The 20,268-nt window shown below is 42.3% G+C and overlaps 1 protein-coding gene across 1 annotated transcript; it reads right to left on the reverse strand.

Annotated features, from left to right (window-relative positions):
- Nucleotides 1-209: 209 nt before the first annotated feature.
- On the reverse strand, nucleotides 210-19,306 carry LOC124045107 (opsin-5-like). The gene is made up of 6 exons (XM_046364343.1): nucleotides 19,044-19,306; nucleotides 6,649-6,736; nucleotides 3,241-3,403; nucleotides 2,957-3,084; nucleotides 2,425-2,759; nucleotides 210-2,233 (listed from the first exon to the last, which is right to left on the reverse strand). The coding sequence occupies exons 2-6, from the start codon at nucleotides 6,734-6,736 to the stop codon at nucleotides 1,757-1,759; spliced, it is 1,191 nt and encodes a 396-aa protein (XP_046220299.1). The 5' UTR covers nucleotides 19,044-19,306; the 3' UTR covers nucleotides 210-1,756.
- Nucleotides 19,307-20,268: the final 962 nt, after the last annotated feature.

A 20,268-nucleotide genomic window follows, 5' to 3' on the forward strand; every position in this document is an offset into this window, starting at 1 on the left:
TAACAAGAACATTTTCAAACACCTAGCACTTCAGGTTAGGCAAACATTTCATGTATAAAGAATCCTGAATACACCTGACCTGTGGTTTATTTTTTGTATTTACTTTTCCATCCTGGTCATACGTCTAAGCCATGTCAAAATATGTACAATTGCAGGGTATTAGCTTTATAACAGTAACATTTTCCATCTAGGGCAATGAAATTCACACTACAAATCTCACGCCAAGCCTTCTTCAAAAGTTTGCAGCCATGAAAATGTTATTGAAAAACAGAGATGGTTAATCTAAGCTCAGTCAACTAAGGCACATGACATCTGTCATGCCACAAACAATGACTTTACCTTACCTGACCCACAGCATGCAGGCCTGAACCTCCCTGCCCATCAGAACAGGTATGTGACAATAACTTGTACGAACTCGGACCCAGGCACAGAGAAACACAGCAGGCAGAGGCGAGGGTAAATCCAGAATGTTTACTGAAGTATTCACAGAAAAAACAACGAAGCAAGTGCACATGAGTACAACACAAAACAAGACAAGAGGCCTGAGCAACCGGCACAGTTCAATAGAGGAACCTAAATAGTCCTAAACTAGGTGAACCCAGTAATCCTAATCAGGCTCACCTGGACACTAGAAACATAAGGATGCCCTCCTGTGGTACCCTCGGGGGTACATTTCAAACAATATAACCATGCACCAGACTGGTAGTTTTCCATATTGTTTCTAAAATTAGCTAATTAAAGCAATTTCCTCATATTTGTTTCACAGTTTTAATAAGGACATCATGATGAAAATATAGCCTAAATAGGCTCTCTTATTACAAATACACATCAAAGCCTACAGCACAACAACACAATGGTCTGAAAGGAAATCTAGGCTTACTTCACAGCCCAGTACTATCAACAATGTATTGGAAATAATGTCAGGAGAAATTTTGCCAAGGCCTCTCTCTACACTGGCACGGTATCACCAGACAAGTTTAGTGATTAGCTATAAGATTTTCATATCATAGCCCCCACGACAGAGATGTGAACATTGCATAATGTGTGGGATCATTGGGCTCCTCTTTCCTTTGGTTCTGTCTCCTTGCCATGTAATTGTCCTTGGATAAATCCACTGCACTTATAACAATAAATGTTCTCTTTTATAAATATATTTAAATATTTCAATTAACAATTTTGTCCTTAGGCATCTTGTACAACTTAATGTTAGTTGTTGTTTGCATTGACCAACTTGTTTGTTATGGTGAGCGAGACGGAGTATAACAGCTGCCGACGTACATAAACATTTCAAGAAATATGTTTTTTTTGTGCAAAATATCCAACCTTGAAGCTGTGGTCCTTTGGCAGTGACCTTGGTCAGAACAGAATGGACTGCGGCTCTCCCTATAGGGATGCTGAGGCTGGCTGCAGCTTGCTGTAATGCCAATAATGGCTATCTGGAATGGAGGCATTAACAAATATTGCCCAAATAAGCGCCAATACTGGTAACTCAGCCAGCTAAAAACATATGTATGTTTGGGGGGGATGGATGGCACAGGGGAATGCATGCACTCTTTTGTAGCGGAGGCAAACGCTGATGAGGCATGATGGGCCAGTCTCTCACAGATACTGACATCTTGCCCTGTGTGCTTGAACTGAATTCCACCTATCCTTTTTTTGCCATTTTACTGTCTCCCATCCTGGCCATGTCTTTCCACCTGACCATCTCCATCCCTGCCTGAATGATTTTAGGGTAGGATACAGTTCTGATTCACTACTAGAGGAAATGAGCCTCTTGTTTAGCAGAGAGTTGACTGACAGTCGCATTGCTGTGGGTGGAGCCTGACAGTATTCGGGCAGTCCTCTGGGGAGTGGTCCCTGTGTGGCAGTGTGCTCCTTCCTCGGCAGAGTGCAAACATGCCCTGTGGCTCTCTGGCTGTCCGTTTGAGACAATCATGTCCTTGATGTTTCTCTGGGATGTGGATCCAAATGGGTCTTTCTGTTCAGGCCGGGGGCTGCCCCTGCAGATCCTATTGCGGAACGTGGATGTGTCTCGACAAAGACACTTGCGGAAGTTTGGTTTGCAAAGCAGGTATACCATAGGATTGTAGATGGTGGACGATTTGGCAAAGATGGCTGCCAGGGCGAATGCAGTAGGAGGCACTAGGGTGGCGTCACCAAATGCCGCCCACATGGCCACTATGGCGTAAGGGCTCCATGCACCCAGGAATCCGATGCATACTGCTACTGACAACTGTTGAAAAACACACACAATATATAAACAGCTATAAATATTCAATATCACTTGACTTAGTCGCAAGGTATAATGCTTTATAACTTTGTCACAGACCCTGCAAACTATACAAGTCTAACCACACACAAAAGTACATAATCCCTGAGCTGTTGTTGTTGTGAACTGGACTGCTGACACAGGGATACTCTGACCTTGACGATGAGGGCGTGTGCGTTGGTGGTCTTGGTCTGGGGTGACACATGCTGCTGGACGGCCTGGTGAGAGCCGCGCACCGTCAGCAGGATGAAGGTGTAGGAGAGGAAGATGACGGTGCAGGGCAGAGCGTAGCAGAAGAGGAACAGGCAGACAATGTAGGACAGGGCAGACAGCTCGTAGTTGGGTACGTTCCAGTCAATGCAGCAGGCAGTGCCATAAGGCTCTGCTCTGTAGTGTCCCCAATGTGCCAGGGGACCGATGGCGAACACAGAGGCATAACACCACACTGCCACCACCAGGAAGCAGGCATGGGATGAAGAGAATTTATTGCCTGGGAATGGAAAATGGGACAAAGGGGAAAAGGAAGGAGGAGAAATTAGCATTTTGACACAAGATAAAATAGTGCTTTATTCATCTCGAAAGGGCACATTAGATTGTATCAGTTTTAACATACTAATTCACCATCTCAAAGATTAACATACAACAAGAAATTAAGGTTAAATTATATGCCAATGACCTCTAACTCACCATAGTTAGAGAAGCAGACTTTGAGGCAGCAAATGCAAGAGAGAGCTGTGAGGTTGGTCAGACTGCACAGACCAAACAGAACCCCACACATAGCGTAAAACTGACAGGTGATCTCATCAAACAGCCACCTACACAGTGGGGAGAGATAAGAGAGTTAGACAGGAAAAAGTTTTCACTGAGATATTTAGTCATTATCATTGCAGCATAGAATAAAAATGCTTTCTCGATAATGCCCTAGGGTTTTTTTGTTCCATGAGCAAGAAGAGAGAAAGAATATCAAATACTTGTGAGCGAATGCTGAGGGAATGGCCAGAGGGAATAAAGACAGGGTCATCCCAAGGTCGCTGATGGACAGGTTTATGATGAAGAACTCGGCCGGCTTCAAGGACAATCGCTTACGATACGCAACAAGCAGCAAGATGCCATTCCCCAGGAGAGACAGAACACCTATAAGAGAATGAGAATGAAATATGAAAAGTTAAAAAAAGAGAAGGATAACTACAGTGCATTCTGAAAGTATTCAGACCCCTTGACATTTTCCTCATTTTTCTTTTACATCACAGCGTTATTCTAAAATATATATATATATTTTAAAATATACTCAATCTACACACCCCATAATGACAAAGCAAAAACTGTATTTTTAAAAAGATTTTTGCAAATGTATAAAATAAAACAAAAACGAACCTGTAGGTAACACGTTCATCTGTACAAACAATAGTATGCAAGTATAAACACCATGAGACCACGCAGCCGTCATACCACTCAGGAAGAAGACGTGTTCTGTCTCCTAGAGATGAATGTACTTTGGTGCAAAAAGTGCAAATCAATCCCAGAGCAACGGCAAAGGACCTTGTGAAAATCCTGGAGAAAACGGGTACAAAAGTATCTATATCCACAGTAAAACAGGTCCTATATCTACATAACCTGAAAGGCCGCTCAGCAAGGAAGAAGCCACTGCTCCAAAACCGTCATAAAAAAGCCACACTACGAATTGCAACTGCTCATGGGGACAAAGACCGTAATTTTTGATGAAATGTCCTCTGGTCTGATAAAAAAATAGAACTGTTTGGCCATAATAACCATTGTTATGTTTGGAGGGAAAAGGGGGAGGTTTGCAAGCCGAATAACACCATCCCAACCGTGAAGCACGGGAGTGACAGCATCATGTTGTGGGGGTGCTTTGCTGCAGGAGGGACTGGTGCACCTCATAAAATCTCAAGACATCAGTCAGGAAGTTAATGCTTGGTCGCAAATGGGTCTTCCAAATGGACAATGACCCCAAGCATACTTCCAATGTTGTGGCAAAATGGCTTAAGGACAACCCAAGTCAAGGTATTGGAGTGGCCATCACAAAGCCCTGACCTCAATCCTATAGAACATTTGTGGGCAGAACTGAAAAAGCGTGTGTGAGCAAGGAGGCCTACAAACCTGACTCAGTTATACCATCTCTGTCAGAAGGAATGGGCCAAAATTCACCCAACTCATTGTGGGAAGCTTGTGGAAGGCTACCTGAAACGTTTGACCCAAGTTAAACCATTTAAAGGAAATGGCACCAAATACTAATTGAGTGTATGTAAACTTCTGACCCACTGGGAATGTGATGAAATAAATAAAAGCTTAAATAAATTAATCTCTCTACTATTATTATGACATTTCACATTCTTTAAAAAAGTGGTGTTACTAACTGACCTAAGACAGGGAATGTTTACTGGGATTATATATCAGGAATGGTGAAAAACTGAGTTTAAATGTATTTGGCTAAGGTGTATGTAAACTTCCAACTTCAACTGCAAACAAATCATGTATTTGTGTTTCTTATATTTAAAACATTTGCAAACATTTCTAAAAATGGGGGGGGGGGTAACGTAACAAAATGTGGAAAGGGGGAAGGGGTCTGAATACTTTCAGAATGCACTGTAAATAAAGACCTAAACATAGAGGAAGAATTAGAAATATGTCAAATCAGGGTATATATCCAGGCATAAAATCATACAGTACTCTTAAGAATGGATGAGGGTAAATGCCTTGACGCTTCTATTTGATCTGTATGTGGCTGGGACTGGCTCCCCTTGGAATCATGTAAGGACTGGCTCCCCTTGGAATCATGTAAGGACTGGCTCCCCTTGGAATCCTGTAAGGACTGGCTCCCCTTGGAATCCTGTAAGGACTGGCTCCCCTTGGAATCATGTAAGGACTGGCTCCCCTTGGAATCATGTAAGGACTGGCTCCCCTTGGAATCATGTAAGGACTGGCTCCCCTTGGAATCCTGTAAGGACTGGCTCCCCTTGGAATCCTGTAAGGACTGGCTCCCCTTGGAATCATGTAAGGACTGGCTCCCCTTGGAATCATGTAAGGACTGGCTCCCCTTGGAATCATGTAAGGACTGGCTCCCCTTGGAATCCTGTAAGGACTGGCTCCCCTTGGAATCCTGTAAGGACTGGCTCCCCTTGGAATCATGTAAGGACTGGCTCCCCTTGGAAAGGACTGGCTCCCCTTGGAATCATGTAAGGACTGGCTCCCCTTGGAATCATGTAAGGACTGGCTCCCCTTGGAATCATGTAAGGACTGGCTCCCCTTGGAATCATGTAAGGACTGGCTCCCCTTGGAATCATGTAAGGACTGGCTCCCCTTGGAATCCCCCTGTAAGGACTGGCTCCCCTTGGAATCATGTAAGGACTGGCTCCCCTTGGAATCATGTAAGGACTGGCTCCCCTTGGAATCCTGTGGAAGGACTGGCTCCCCTTGGAATCATGTAAGGACTGGCTCCCCTTGGAATCATGTAAGGACTGGCTCCCCTTGGAAACATGTAAGGACTGGCTCCCCTTGGAATCATGTAAGGACTGGCTCCCCTTGGAATCCTGTAAGGACTGGCTCCCCTTGGAATCCTGTAAGGACTGGCTCCCCTTGGAATCATGTAAGGACTGGCTCCCCTTGGAATCATGTAAGGACTGGCTCCCCTTGGAATCATGTAAGGACTGGCTCCCCTTGGAATCATGTAAGGACTGGCTCCCCTTGGAATCCTGTAAGGACTGGCTCCCCTTGGAATCCTGTAAGGACTGGCTCCCCTTGGAATCCTGTAAGGACTGGCTCCCCTTGGAATCATGTAAGGACTGGCTCCCCTTGGAATCCTGTAAGGACTGGCTCCCCTTGGAATCATGTAAGGACTGGCTCCCCTTGGAATCATGTAAGGACTGGCTCCCCTTGGAATCATGTAAGGACTGGCTCCCCTTGGAATCCTGTAAGGACTGGCTCCCCTTGGAATCATGTAAGGACTGGCTTGGAATCATGTAAGGACCCTTGGAAACATGTAAGGACTGGCTCCCCTTGGAATCATGTAAGGACTGGCTCCCCTTGGAATCCTGTAAGGACTGGCTCCCCTTGGAATCCTGTAAGGACTGGCTCCCCTTGGAATCATGTAAGGACTGGCTCCCCTTGGAATCCTGTAAGGACTGGCTCCCCTTGGAATCCTGTAAGGACTGGATCCCCTTGGAATCATGTAAGGACTGGCTCCCCTTGGAATCATGTAAGGACTGGCTCCCCTTGGAATCCTGTAAGGACTGGCTCCCCTTGGAATCCTGTAAGGACTGGCTCCCCTTGGAATCCTGTAAGGACTGGCTCCCCTTGGAATCCTGTAAGGACTGGATCAACAATGAGTAAATATGACCCATTGACAGGGAATAGGAACTCACAAAATATGCTGTAGAAAGTGCCCATGAGCAAGTCAAGCTCCTTTGAGATTGTGGAGACAAACAGGGTTGTGTCTGAAGCATTTCCCATCTGGAGAGGACAGAGGAGTGTAACGGTTAGTTACAGAAAACACTAGTGCAGTTAATTGTATTAATTATGTAATTACGTTGTGCTTGCTAGCGTTAATTACAGACACAAGTTCTCTCTGAATCATCTAGTTGAATAATCAGTGAATGAGTGACAAAGGACAAATCAGAGGGGAATCAAACAGGACATGGAAGTGAGAAAGTAGCATAGCAACAAAGGCTTCCCTAAACAATTTGTTGTTGTTGTTAGCTCTACAGTTGTCTACTTTTGATAAACAAAAAAATCGAAAATATATGAATTGGAAATACATAGATTTTAAAAGAATTAATTGGCCTAACATGTTTTTTCAAAAGGGCCCTACTTTCTGGCTAATCTGATTTAACTGCTCCGGAGAGACAAATAGAAGTCAAATCACACCGTTGAAAACCATGCACCATAAATGTATTTACAATAAATATATTTACAGAGACACAAATTGGGCCAAGATTTGGGACTGTGGTTATGCAGAGAGCTGTGTTGAGCAATGAATCAAGACACTGCCTGTACTTCTGCCAAGAGTTTGAATGTGTGCTCTTCACCCAGCAGCTGCTGGTTTGTGTGTGGCGTATATTGGAATAGATGTGTTAAGGAGGCTGTATTATTATGTTATATGCTGCAGTTTCTGCAGAGTGGGTGGCATATACTATAGGAGGTGGGTTGTTAGATAAAGACCAAGATTATGTGATAAAGGCATGCATTTGAAGCGGTAGAAAGGCACAACAGAGGGAAATATAGTTGGAGAGATTGAACTTTTCACAGCAGATACGGTGGAACCTAAAAATGAATGCCCAAAAAGTCTAAGTATCTCACTGAACCCAAATATCCCATAGAGAGAAGATTAGTCATGAGAGAGACAGAGAGGGAGATGGAGATAAATGGGAGCTTAAAGTTGCTCCAGAGAGCGTTGAGCAGATGGTAAATCTGATTTTTTTTCTACCTCACACACACTATGCACACACTGATGTTATATGATACACAGAGGTTATTGGACATGTCTGTTACGGTTGATGTGAGGGATGTTGGAGAAGCCTGCAGTCCCTCTGCTAATAAAGCCTGACGAGCTAAAGTATTACATCAGAGACACACGTTCCATGTTATGAGTCATGCAGAGGAGCTGGACAGAGCCAGTTCAGAGACCTGAGCGGTCCACATGGAAATGCTTCCTGCTGAGGAATTGAGTTTGTATTATGCAGACAGAGAAAAGCTAAATAAAAAATCAAATTAAAGCCAGGAAATAAGAAAAGCACAAAGGGTCTTGAACACCACTCGTGTTCTGAATGGGCCGCCCGCACCTTCCTCCAGAGGCTCTAATCTCCCTATACATTCATGGCCCTCAAGCATCCCTCCTTATGTAGGCTACGAAGTTTGCTTATTTTTCCATATTTAGTAACCAAATGAACAAGGATTGATTGCCTATCTATAAACAAATTATTAACAGTTTATAAGCTGCTTATAAACCCTTTATAAGTTATACCCTAATGTAAAGTGTTACCAATGTGTTGGCATGATGATGAGGGTGTAAGTGTGAGACAAGCCAAGTGTGTCACATCTTATGTGCAGACAGATTTTCCCTAAACGAGAAGACAGCAATGCATTGCACATTACAGTAAGGTTTTATATGCAACCCAACACAGTCATCAAACTAAATCTGCTACCTCATTTGACGTGCCCAGGGAATTTAGTTAAAGATAAACATGTAGGTCAACATTCATTCAGTCATACAGAGAGAGTCCTCGAACCTGTAGTCATGCTCCAATGAGTATTGCAATACCTTACACAGCAAGACATACAGTATCAGTCAAAAGCTTGGACACACCTAATATTTCAAGGGTTTTTCTTTATTTTTACTATTTTCTACATTGTAGAAAGTAGTGAAGACATCAAAACTATGAAATAACACAAAGGTTTTATGTTCTTAAAATGTTCCAGATTGACTGATGTTTTAAACAACACAACTGAAATAAATTCCACAAATGAACTTTTAACAAGGCACACCTGTTAATTGAAATGCATTCCAGGTGACTACCCCATGAAGCTGGTTGTGAGAATGCCAAGAGTGTACAAAGCTGTCATCAAGTCAAAGGGTGGCTACTTTGAAGAACCTCAAACATAAAATATATTTTGATTTGTTTAACACGTCACTATTATTGTACAATGTAGGAAATAGTAAAAAAATTAAGAAAAACCACTGAATGAGTAGGTGTGTCCAAACGTTTGACTGGTAGTGTAGTTCTACCACCACAACTCTAGGAAATATTCATCATTTATTACAACATCGGTGCTGTAGAAGCAAGGCTATATAACATAGTGATGCTCAGTAATTGAGTCTGGTTGGAAGCGCTCCACAGAACTCATTATTCCTTGCATTTTCCCTTGACCTGAATATCAATTTCCAATAGAGTGACTTGTCATTATGTTTCACATGATTACATAACAGCCCTCTCTGGTATATTCAGGTACATGTAGGCAATAATGTTACGTGGGTGCTTGACAGATGTTATCAAATGGGTTGGTTGTTTTACTGATCATGTCATGACAACACACAGAACTTCGTATGGTTAATGTACCTCAGTCATATTTCAGATGGGTACTTGAGCCAGGTGTAAATGATCCATGCCATAACCATTAACATCACAAACAGGTTCTTTATGTAAACCGCACACGGAACAGTGAGTTCACATCGTTGACCTATTTAACATACACAGTGTGAAACAGCAGGAAGTTAGCTGTCCCGCCCACAGAAAAAAGAGACTTGAGGGTGTTCCTTTCTTCTTCTTTCAAAGAAATAGACAGCCCAGCTTTGCTACTCAAACAGACACCAATAAGAACTATGTTATGATACTACTTCAAAAAGACCCTGACATTAATATTTCAGATTTTGTTTTTTTGATTTCATGCAAACCAAACCCCTTGGTACTTTTTTAACATGTTGAATGTAAATTGGAAAGCTTCGTTACAGACCAATGTGTGTCATCACTTTCAAACAAACCATATTTTCCATTGACAGCGCTACAGTGGATGTCCTTGTTCTACTCGCTGTGTTTTTCCAAGAAACAGGCATGCTCACTAGTAACAGTATATGAGTACCAAAACACCCTCAGCTGTGTGTGTGTGTGTGTGTGTGTGTGTGTGTGTGTGTGTGTGTGTGTGTGTGTGTGTGTGTGTGTGTGTGTGTGTGTGTGTGTGTGTGTGTGTGTGTGTGTGTGTGTGTGTGTGTGTGTGTGTGTGTGTGTGTGTGTGTGTGTGTGTGTGTGTGTGTGTGTGTGTGTGTGTGTGTGTGTGTGTGTGTGTGTGAGAGTGAGAGAGTATGTGTGTGTGTGTGTGCATGTGTGAGTACAGCTCATGCGTGAGCGTGTGTGTGTGCATCCGTGAATGCTTGTCACAACATTGGAAAGCTGCATTACCACTAGTTGACCGGCTGAACTGCGACGTTGGTCAATTGTGGCTAATCTGTTTTTTGTGGGACCAGCTGAACTGTGCCAAAGATAATGTGTCTTTGAGTTCAGTTGAACAGCTGCTCTGATCAGTTCTAGTGTATTGGGTGACCTGCATAGTGACAAACACAGGATGTGTCCCAATTGGCACCCTACTCCCTATTTAGTGCAATACTGGGCCCTGGTCAACAGTAGTGTACTATATAGGAAATAGGTTGCCATTTGAGACGCTTCCACAGATCCAGTTTAGATGTCCAAACTTAGATGGCCTGCACAAATATCAGAAGTCAATGATTTACAATTGACACTACTGTGTTATTTTTAATACTGTATCTATTCCTTTATGTATCTCCCTTTTTGCCCCAACATAACACTGTATTCAGGACAAAAAGGGATTTGCTTTGCCACATTTTTCTCAGTATTACTTTAGTGCCTTTTAACAAACATGATGCATGTTTTGTAATATTATTTCACTCTATTAGTTAGGTTAGTATTGTGGAGTAACTACAATGTTGATCCGTGTGTATTGATACACCAGCCAAAGTGTAATAACTTCACAATGCTCAAAGGGATATTCAAAGTCTGCATTTTTATTTTATTTTACCCATCTACCAATACAGTAGGTGCCCTTCTTTGTGAGGCATTGTAAAACCTCCCTGGTCTTTGTGGTTGAATCTGTTTTTGAAATTCACTGCTCAACGACAGGACCTTCCTTGCAGATAATTGTATGTATGGGGTACAGAGATGAGGTAGTCATTCACAAACCATGTTAAACACTTATTGCACACAGTGAGTCTATGCAACATATTATGTGACTCGTTAAGCATATTTTTACTTCCTGAACTTATTTAGGCTTGCCTCAACAAAGCGGTTGAATACTTATTGACTCAAGACATTTCCGTTGTTCATTTTTAATTAACATGCAAAGATTTAGAAAAACATTATTCCACTTTGACATGGTATTGTGTGTAGGCCAGTGACAAGAAAACATCTGGATTTAATCCATGTTAAATTCAGGCTGTAACAGAACAAAATGTGGAAGAAGTCCAAGGTTGTGAATATTATCTGAAGGCAAAACACTTCAGTGGTTTGATTTCCAGAGAGACAAAGTTCCAGACACTAAACGCTGTGGTCTGACCATGTCTGTCGGATGCTCTCCTCTTATTGTTTCTCCCCTTATTGTTGGCTGGATGTCAGTCAAATGTTCACACATTCTGTGTTCTCCCTCAGTTACATTTATTTAGTCTGCGACATACTGCAGGACTCCACTTTAACTAGAAATGTCACTCGTACTGTGTGATGGTCTTGACTCTGGAGATAACTGGTGGGATCGGTGCCTGTTGTAGCATGGTGGTGGCCATGTACAGTCTGAATTACATTTAAGGCATTTGCCGTATAAATGAGCATGTGAGCGGTGACACGATTATACTTGCAGATCATGCATAAGAAAAAAAAACAACCTTTAAACTGTGTTTCCATCTAGGCTAACTGTTAAGTAAAGAGATTAACTTCAGACGGTAATCATATGACACTGTTCGCCTGGATGTCTTTCATTCTGTACATTTTCCCTTGCAGAAGCGTGGATCAAGCCAAAGCCAGTTATGATCACAATTCAAAAACAGAAGTGGTGCATCACATGCATGTTGTTGCATTTCCACGTTAAAGAATCAGCTATCCAAATGTGTTGAAAACCACGTACTGCCTCACTCACATGTCACATGTGGCATGTTGTGTGTCACATCCTCAAAGTGGGCCTCTGGAGATGCCTTGAGGTCGTGGGAGTGAGCTGAACCGCGCATGCTCTCCATGTAAAAGCGCCCTCAACCGACCCAGAGCTGACAAGTAAATGTCACCATAATCCTGCGGTTTCTGTTTCCCACAACGTTCTGACGACTTAACAGCATAACTACGGTTTGATGCTTTGTGCTGAACAATATATTTATCAGCATGTACTGCCCACAGCTAATGTACTGTCATTTTTATGGGGGGGGGGGCACTATACCAGAACCACTCTCTAATGGCCCATTCTTCAGAGGTGGACTGTACTGTAGATATGATTGGTTTGGAAGATGATAGATGAGGTATGAAGACACGGCCCATATTGACTGAGGAAGTATTTGCTGTGTATAGCCTATGTCTTGACTTAGCTGGAAATTGGTTTCTGTCCGCATATGAAACATTTAGATGCAGTAAATGTAGTCATGAATCTAAATATAACCTGGAGATCAACCCTTTGGTTGCCAAGAATGCATGTGCCTCGGTGTCGCTTTCAAATTAGATCATTGTAAACACATGATCTGCATGAGCTTTGAGACCTAATGCCTTATCTTACCAGTCCTCAAAAACTGCCTCTTCTCATACCACTGAGTCTCTTTCACATTTAGGCTACATCTCACATCTGAATATTCTGCATGGCTTTTCCTCCACGTTACCATGTGGACTTATTGGTCAATAGTCTTGTCGTCATAAATTGCATGTCAAAAAAAGCAGGGGGCTTTGAAGTGCTTTCATCCACAAAAAGCTCCTTAAAATGAAATTCTGAAAAGCTCCTTAAAATGAAATGAGCAGTGAGTTAGAATTTTTTGTTGCATGGATGCAGAAATGCTCGTGTCCGCCCGGCTGTTATCAATTGAATGAGTTAGAGGAATTACTCAAAAATAAAAATAGGGACATGAAGGAACCTCGAAGAGACTTACCAATGCATTACATCAGAATTGGATTTGAGGTCCACAAAAACATTACTCAATGCCATACAGAATTTATCCGTGTACTCCCTACACAAAGTAAATGTGTTTCTACTGTACGATTCCACAACTTTTCCTTGGTTTCTAACTGGAAGTTGATGACAACTACAATAGTTGCTCTCCTCTTAATGTCCTCTTACAATAGTATTTTATATTTGAGATTCTTCAAAGTAGCCACCCTTTGCCTTGATGGTAGCTTTGCACACTCTTGGCATTCTCTCAACCAGCTTCACCTGGATTGCTTTTCCAACAGTCTTGAAGGAGTTCCCGCATATGCTGAGCACTTGTTGGCTGCTTTTCCTTCACTCGGCAGTCCAACTCATCCCAAACCATCTCAATTGGGTTGAGGTCGGGTGATTGTGGAGGCCAGGTCATCTGAAGCAGCACTCCATCACTCTGCTTCTTGGTCAATTAGCCGTTACACAGTCTGGAGGTGTGCTGGGTCATCGTCCTGTTGAAAAACAAATGATAGTCCTACAAAGTGCAAACCAGGTGGGAGGAGATAAGAATGTGCCGTAAGCTCACTCCAGAGCTTGCTTGAAATGTTGCCAATGGAGTTAACGAATTTGATCCTTTTCTATAGCTCAACTGGTCCGTACTTTTGTCAAGGATGATATGTGTTTGCGTTCAGAGGCCCACTGGTTAAAACCCAGTATTGAGACAGGGACAGTGGAGGAAGCTAGTTTCCATTTATCATCATTGACATCCATTGTTTGGTATAATTGTGTGCTTACTGTGTGTAAAGGCTCCTTATATTAGCTATTTAAATTATCCTGCTTTGTTATGTTTAGTAACTTTGATAAACATTCAGGTATGGCAGTTGATTTTCCAATTGGTTACGAAAGCTATACCGTTGACAATGGGTTATAAGAACATTTGAGTCAGTATTTAGGAATATTAGTCCTGCTTTGTCTTGCTTTTTGTGACATACCCCCCTGGTCAATTTTCACTGGCTGCGCTGCTAAAAAAAAGAAACTGTTTCGTCCTATTAGACTTGCTTCCATTTCCTCTGTTACATCTCCGTAAGAATTCCTAAAGAATGTCTGACGTCTTGACAAATAGAGTTAGCTAAGACAGGCTAATGGGCATGTGAGTGCTGGAGAGCCTTCCTAAGACTACTCTGCTCCCATGGGAAGGAGATCAGCCCAGAGGAATGCAAATAAATGTTTTCGCTGCCCCAGCTACTCATGTCATCATCATCACTCTGTTCTGCCTCAAGATCCCCCCCCCCTAACCATATTACATAATCACCCTGTTATTTAACTAATAATACCACTACCACATGTACTACATGGAATATCAAATGTCATTGATTTACTAATGGGCAATTCTCACACTGTCAACTGACCTGATGTGTTGTCTCTGACACCATTGGTAATCAGTGGCTCCGCTAAACAGGCTATTTAGCCCTGATAACCTGTTGTATTTGTATCTGTATATGAGTAACATACATTTAACTTCTACAAAGTTCCAACGCTTTTACTTAATTAAGAAAAAAGATTAGACCTCCTGAATCAGTGCCCAGTTTTCTTTGGAAAAATCCTCCACATTGGAGTCCCTGAGAGGTAAGAGATGGCTTTTTTTCACCTGGGAGGTGAGGTGATATTTTTTTTTGTTCCTAGTCAGGGCAACTGCAGGTGTTATGCAACATTCAGTTAGTTAGCCTCATTCACAGCCAGTTAGTATGTAATGGTTTGATTCGTGTTTGTGAGCAAACATTACATAAGACTGCCACATGCTACTGTTGCTGACATCAGCGATGCTCAAATTCATAAATTCATAAAAATCTAAAAGTACTATCATGAAGTCTTTTACTCTTTTATATATGTAATCCACAAAAGTGCCATTTTAAGATTTTAGCTGAGATATACAGTACCAGTCAAAAGTGTGGACACTTCTTTATTTTCACAATTTTCTACATTGTAAAATAATATAGTGAAGACCTCAACAATGAATGAACAAATATGGAATCTTGTAGTAACCAGAAAAGTGTTAAACAAATCAAAATATATTTGAGATTCTTCAAAGTAGCCACCCTTTGCCTTGATGACAGCTTTGCACACTCTTAGCATTCTCTTAACCAGCTTCATGAGGAATGATTTTCCAACAGTCTTGAAGGAGTTCCCACACATGCTGAGCACTTGTTGGCTGCTTTTCCTTCACTGTGCGGTCCAACTCATCCCAAACCATCTCAATTGGGTTGAGGTCAGGAATTGTGAAGGCCAGGTTATCTGATGCATCACCACTCTCCTTCTTGGTCAAATAGCCCTTACACCGCCTGGAGGTGTGTTGGGTCATTGTCCTGTTGAAAATCAAATGATAGTCCCACTAAGCGCAAACCAGATGGGATGGTGTATTGCTGCAGAATGCTATGGTAGCCATGTTGATTAAGTGGGCCTTGAATTAAAATCAAATTTTATTGGTCACATACACATGGTTATCAGATGTTAATGCGAGTGTAGCAAAATGCTTGTGCTTCTAGTTCTGACCATGCAGTAATATCTAAAAAGTAATCTAACAAGTTTAACACAACTACTATACACACAAGTGTAAAGGAATGAATAAGAATATGTACATATAAATATATGGATGAGCGATGGCCAAACAGCATAGGCAATATGAAGTAGATGGTAAATTCTAAATAAAAGTTTTAATAAATCACAGACAGTGTCACCAGCAAAGCTCACCCACACCATAACACCTCCTCCTCCATGCTTCACAGTGGGAACTACACATGCAGAGATCATCCGTTTACCTACTCTGCGTCTCACAAAGACATGGCGGTTGGAACAAAAAATCTAATTTGGACTCATCAGACCAAAGGACAGATTTTCACCTGTCTAATGTCCATTGCTCGTGTTTCTTGGCCCAAGCAAGTCTCTTCTTATTATTATTGGTGTCGTTCAGTAGTGGTTTCTTTGCAGCAATTCAAGGCCTGATTCACACAATCTCCTCTGAACAGTTAATGTTGAAATGTGACTGTTACTTGTACTCTGTGCAGCATTTATTTGGTCTGCAATTTATGAGGCTGGTAACTCTAATGAACTTATCCTCTGCAGCAGAGGTAACTCGGGGTCTTCCTTTCCTGTGGCGGTCCTCATGAGAGCCAGTTTCATCATAGCACTTGATGGTTTTTGCGACTGCACTTTAAGACATTTTCAAAGTTCTTGAAATTTTCCGTATTGACTGACCTTCATTTCTTAAAGTAATGATGGACTGTTGTTTCTCTTTGCTTATTTGAGCTGGTCTTGCCATATTATGAACTTGGTCTTTTACCAAATATGGCAATCTTCTGTATACCACCCCTACCTTGTCACAACACAACTGATTGACTTAAACACATTAAAAAGGAAAGAAATTCCACAAATGAACTTTTAACAAAGCACACCTGTTAATTGAAATTCATTCCTCATGAAGCTGGTTGAGAGAATGCCACGAGTGTGCAAAGCCGTCATCAAGGCAAAGGGTGGCTACTTTGAAGAGTCTCAAAATATAAAATAGATTTTGATTTGTTTAACACTTTTTTGTTTACTACATGATTCCATATGTGTTATTTCATAGTTTTGATGTATTCACTATTATTCTACAATGTAGAAAATAGTACAAATAAAGAAAAATCCTTGAATGAGTGTGCCCAAACTTTTGACTGGTCCTGGAAATCATTTTAACATCAACAGCATTCAGATTACAGCAGTATTATATATACTATGTGTGGGGCGGCAGGGTAGCCTTGTGGTTACAGCGTTGGACTAGTAACCGAAAGGTTGCAAGTTCAAATCCCGGAGCTGACAAGGTACAAATCTGTCATTCTACCCCTGATCAGTTAACCCACTGTTCCTAGGCTGTCATTGAAAATAAGAATCTGTTCTTAACTGACTTGCCTAGTTAAATAAAGGTAAACATTTAAAAAATCATGAAGCACATTGTTCTTTCCATGACAGGCTGGCCAGGTGAAAGCTGTAATCCCTTATTGATGTCACTTGTTAAATCCATTTCAATCAGTGAACGGGAGGAGAGGTTAAAGAAGGATTTTTAAGCATTGAGACATGGATTGTGTTTGTGCCATTCAGAGGGCGAATGTTGTGTGTATCAAGATATGGACACCCAAAGGACATCCAGCCAAATTGACACAACTGTGGGAAGCATTTGAGTCAACACGAGCCAGCATCCCCGTGGAACGCCTTTGACACCTTGTAGAGTCCATGGGCCAACGAATTGATTCTGTTCTGACAAAAGGGGGTTAAACTCAATATTCCTAATGTTTTTTACACACACACACACACACACACACACACACACACACACACACACACACACACACACACACACACACACACACACACACACACACACACACACACACACACACACACACACACACACACACACACACACACACACACACTGTGTGACCTGTTCCTCCTCGCCCTCTCATACATTCTCTATCCAGGCGCATCTAAACATTTCCATACATACTCCATCTCCATCTGCCAATAAACACAAACGCTTTACTCCCCAGGCCTATAAATACACAAGCAAATGATTGTGTGAAAAAACAACCTCAGTCAAACAATTTTGTGAAATAAATAACTTGGTCTAACACACCAGACTCGGTCTAACACACCAGACTCGGTCTCAAACACCAGACTCGGTCTCAAACACCAGACTCGGTCTAACACACCAGACTCGGTCTCACACACCAGACTCGGTCTCACACACCAGACTCGGTCTAACACACCAGACCCGGTCTAACACACCAGACTCGGTCTCACACACCAGACTCGGTCTCACACACCAGACTCGGTCTAACACACCAGACTCGGTCTCACACACCAGACTCGGTCTCACACACCAGAATCGGTCTCACACACCAGACTCGGTCTAACACACCAGACTCGGTCTAACACACCAGACTCGGTCTCACACACCAGACTCGGTCTCACACACCAGACTCGGTCTAACACACCAGACTCGGTCTCACACACCAGAATCGGTCTCACACACCAGACTCGGTCTCACACACCAGACTCGGTCTCACACACCAGACTCTGTCTCACACACCAGACTCGGTCTCACACACCAGACTCGGTCTAACACACCAGACTCGGTCTCATTTAGGACCCCTTTCTGGAGTCTCTTTGCATTTCCAATGTCTCCATTTCTCTGTCTGCGTGTTTATACCAAAGGCCCCTATGTAGGTTAGACTCCATGGTACTGAATGAGCTTTAGAGACGTCAAGGGTAACTCAATACCAAGATCTACCGTGTCGTTCACTTCCCTGACCTCATCTCTGCCTTAATTTGATGCAGTTCTTGGAAAATGGTCAATAAAGCCTTGAGTTTATCTTCCATTATTATAGCTTTGGAAACCAGGGATTTGCCAGAGTGCCAAATCACATCATAGACTTTTATAAGCTGTTGCGGGAAGATGCAATGCATTATTTGTGATCTGAACAAAAGTCCAGCTTGACACATGAGGAGAAGGGGTGACATTGTTGCCTTCATCTAATCAGTAGAGACCCACAATGCAGAACATTTCAATCTAAAACAGTCACTTAGATCTACTCCAGATAGTGCTTCAACCTTGTTAGATAGCCTCCATGTACAGTACATATACACATACAACACTGCTGTCACACTTTTGAATGCTGCTTTTTCAGCCATTTCCCTGACAACAACATCACATCAGGTGATGTGTCAAATACACTTAAACAGTAACAAACTAACCAATATAACATCTTTGAGAGAACACAAGTGCGGGAGACAGACATACAGAAATGCAAAAGACAGAGACATGCAGCATAACAAATTACATTCTCTCCACGACATGTGTGGTTCCCCTATATCAAATGTCATGCCTGTACACTATCCCTACACTAAAATAGTCCAATAAAATAACATCAGCTAAAACCTGTAAGGTCATGTAGCTGCGTCAACAACAGTGATCCCCATGAACTAGCCCTGTAATCCTCTAATCCCCAACACTGAACTGAAAGGAAACAGACAGAATTCTCCATGCAGCCATTCCCACAGCCTCCCTTATTTAAAGCCCCACACCATGCAGCCCCATACCATGTCTGCCCATGGTACCTACCTTCCAGGGAGGAGATGTGTGTCCTCAGATAAACTCATGAAGGCCAGGTGGAGAGCCCGGACTGCATTAACAGACACACTCATTCATTCATACATACATACAGACAGTACATTTGCCTGCACACATTTCCTTTGAGATGCAGTGGGTCATTGTAGTGCAGCCAGGAAGAAAAGGCCAGGGTGATGCTAATGTAACCAGAGAACGAGAGAGAGAGAAATCAGCATAACACTGACTGGGAGGCGCTGAGTGTCACTGACGAATCAAAGTACCACCGTTCCCCTACCCCTCTTCCTCCCTCCACTATACAACTCTCTCAATCTGTTCCTCCCATCTCTCTCTCATTATTTTACTGACTGTCTCTCTCTCTCTCTCCCCCTCTTTCTCTTTTCTGTCTCTGCCCCTCTTCTTCCCCCGCTCTCACCCTCTCTCTCTCTTTCTCACTCTCTCTCTCTTTGTCCCCTCCCTATCTGTTTACCACTCGGTCTCTCTGTGTGAGGGCATACTTTCTCTGTTTATCTCTCACACACAGCCTTTCTTGTTTTTAAGCACCACAAAATGCCACCATCAGACAAACTATAAAATTCCGCAATCAGTAAATACCTATTTTAAATGCGTGCTTGACATTAACATCTGCAGAAATGAATTAACAATATTGAAAAAAAGTGATATACCATTGTTTGTTACTTGACCATACAAAATTGACAAACACTAATATCTCATGTCAGTGCCTCAAAACTGAAACATAACTGAACACAGGACAACAAACTAGTCTCTGAACAGATACATAACAGAAGCTACTTCTGCTTGATATCAATCAATAGCATCACCATGCAACAAAACATTATGAAAAGCCTTTCTATTCTAACATTATTCTTTCATTAATAAGACAGTCACAGGACCAGGATGGAGGTGGTCATGGCTGGCCTGTCCCCATCAGCGTCGCCCCTCTCTGCTGCTCGTCTCATGTAATCAAGTCTCGATTTGCTGAGTGACTCGCCAGACTCATAGAAACACAAAGCAAACCTCGAAACCATTTGCTGTGTGCGTATGTGTCTCTTACATTTTATGCCGGAGGACAGACACTTCATAAACTGAGAATATAGATGAGACCAGCTGCAAGCTGAGCCTGACAAAACTGTCTGTCCAGAAATCCATGTATCAGATATACAGTGCCTTCAGAAATGATTCAGGTCCCTTGACTTTTTCAATATATTGCTACGTAGTC

This window comes from Oncorhynchus gorbuscha, linkage group LG10, assembly GCF_021184085.1.
Source record: "Oncorhynchus gorbuscha isolate QuinsamMale2020 ecotype Even-year linkage group LG10, OgorEven_v1.0, whole genome shotgun sequence".
Lineage (NCBI taxonomy): Eukaryota > Metazoa > Chordata > Actinopteri > Salmoniformes > Salmonidae > Oncorhynchus > Oncorhynchus gorbuscha.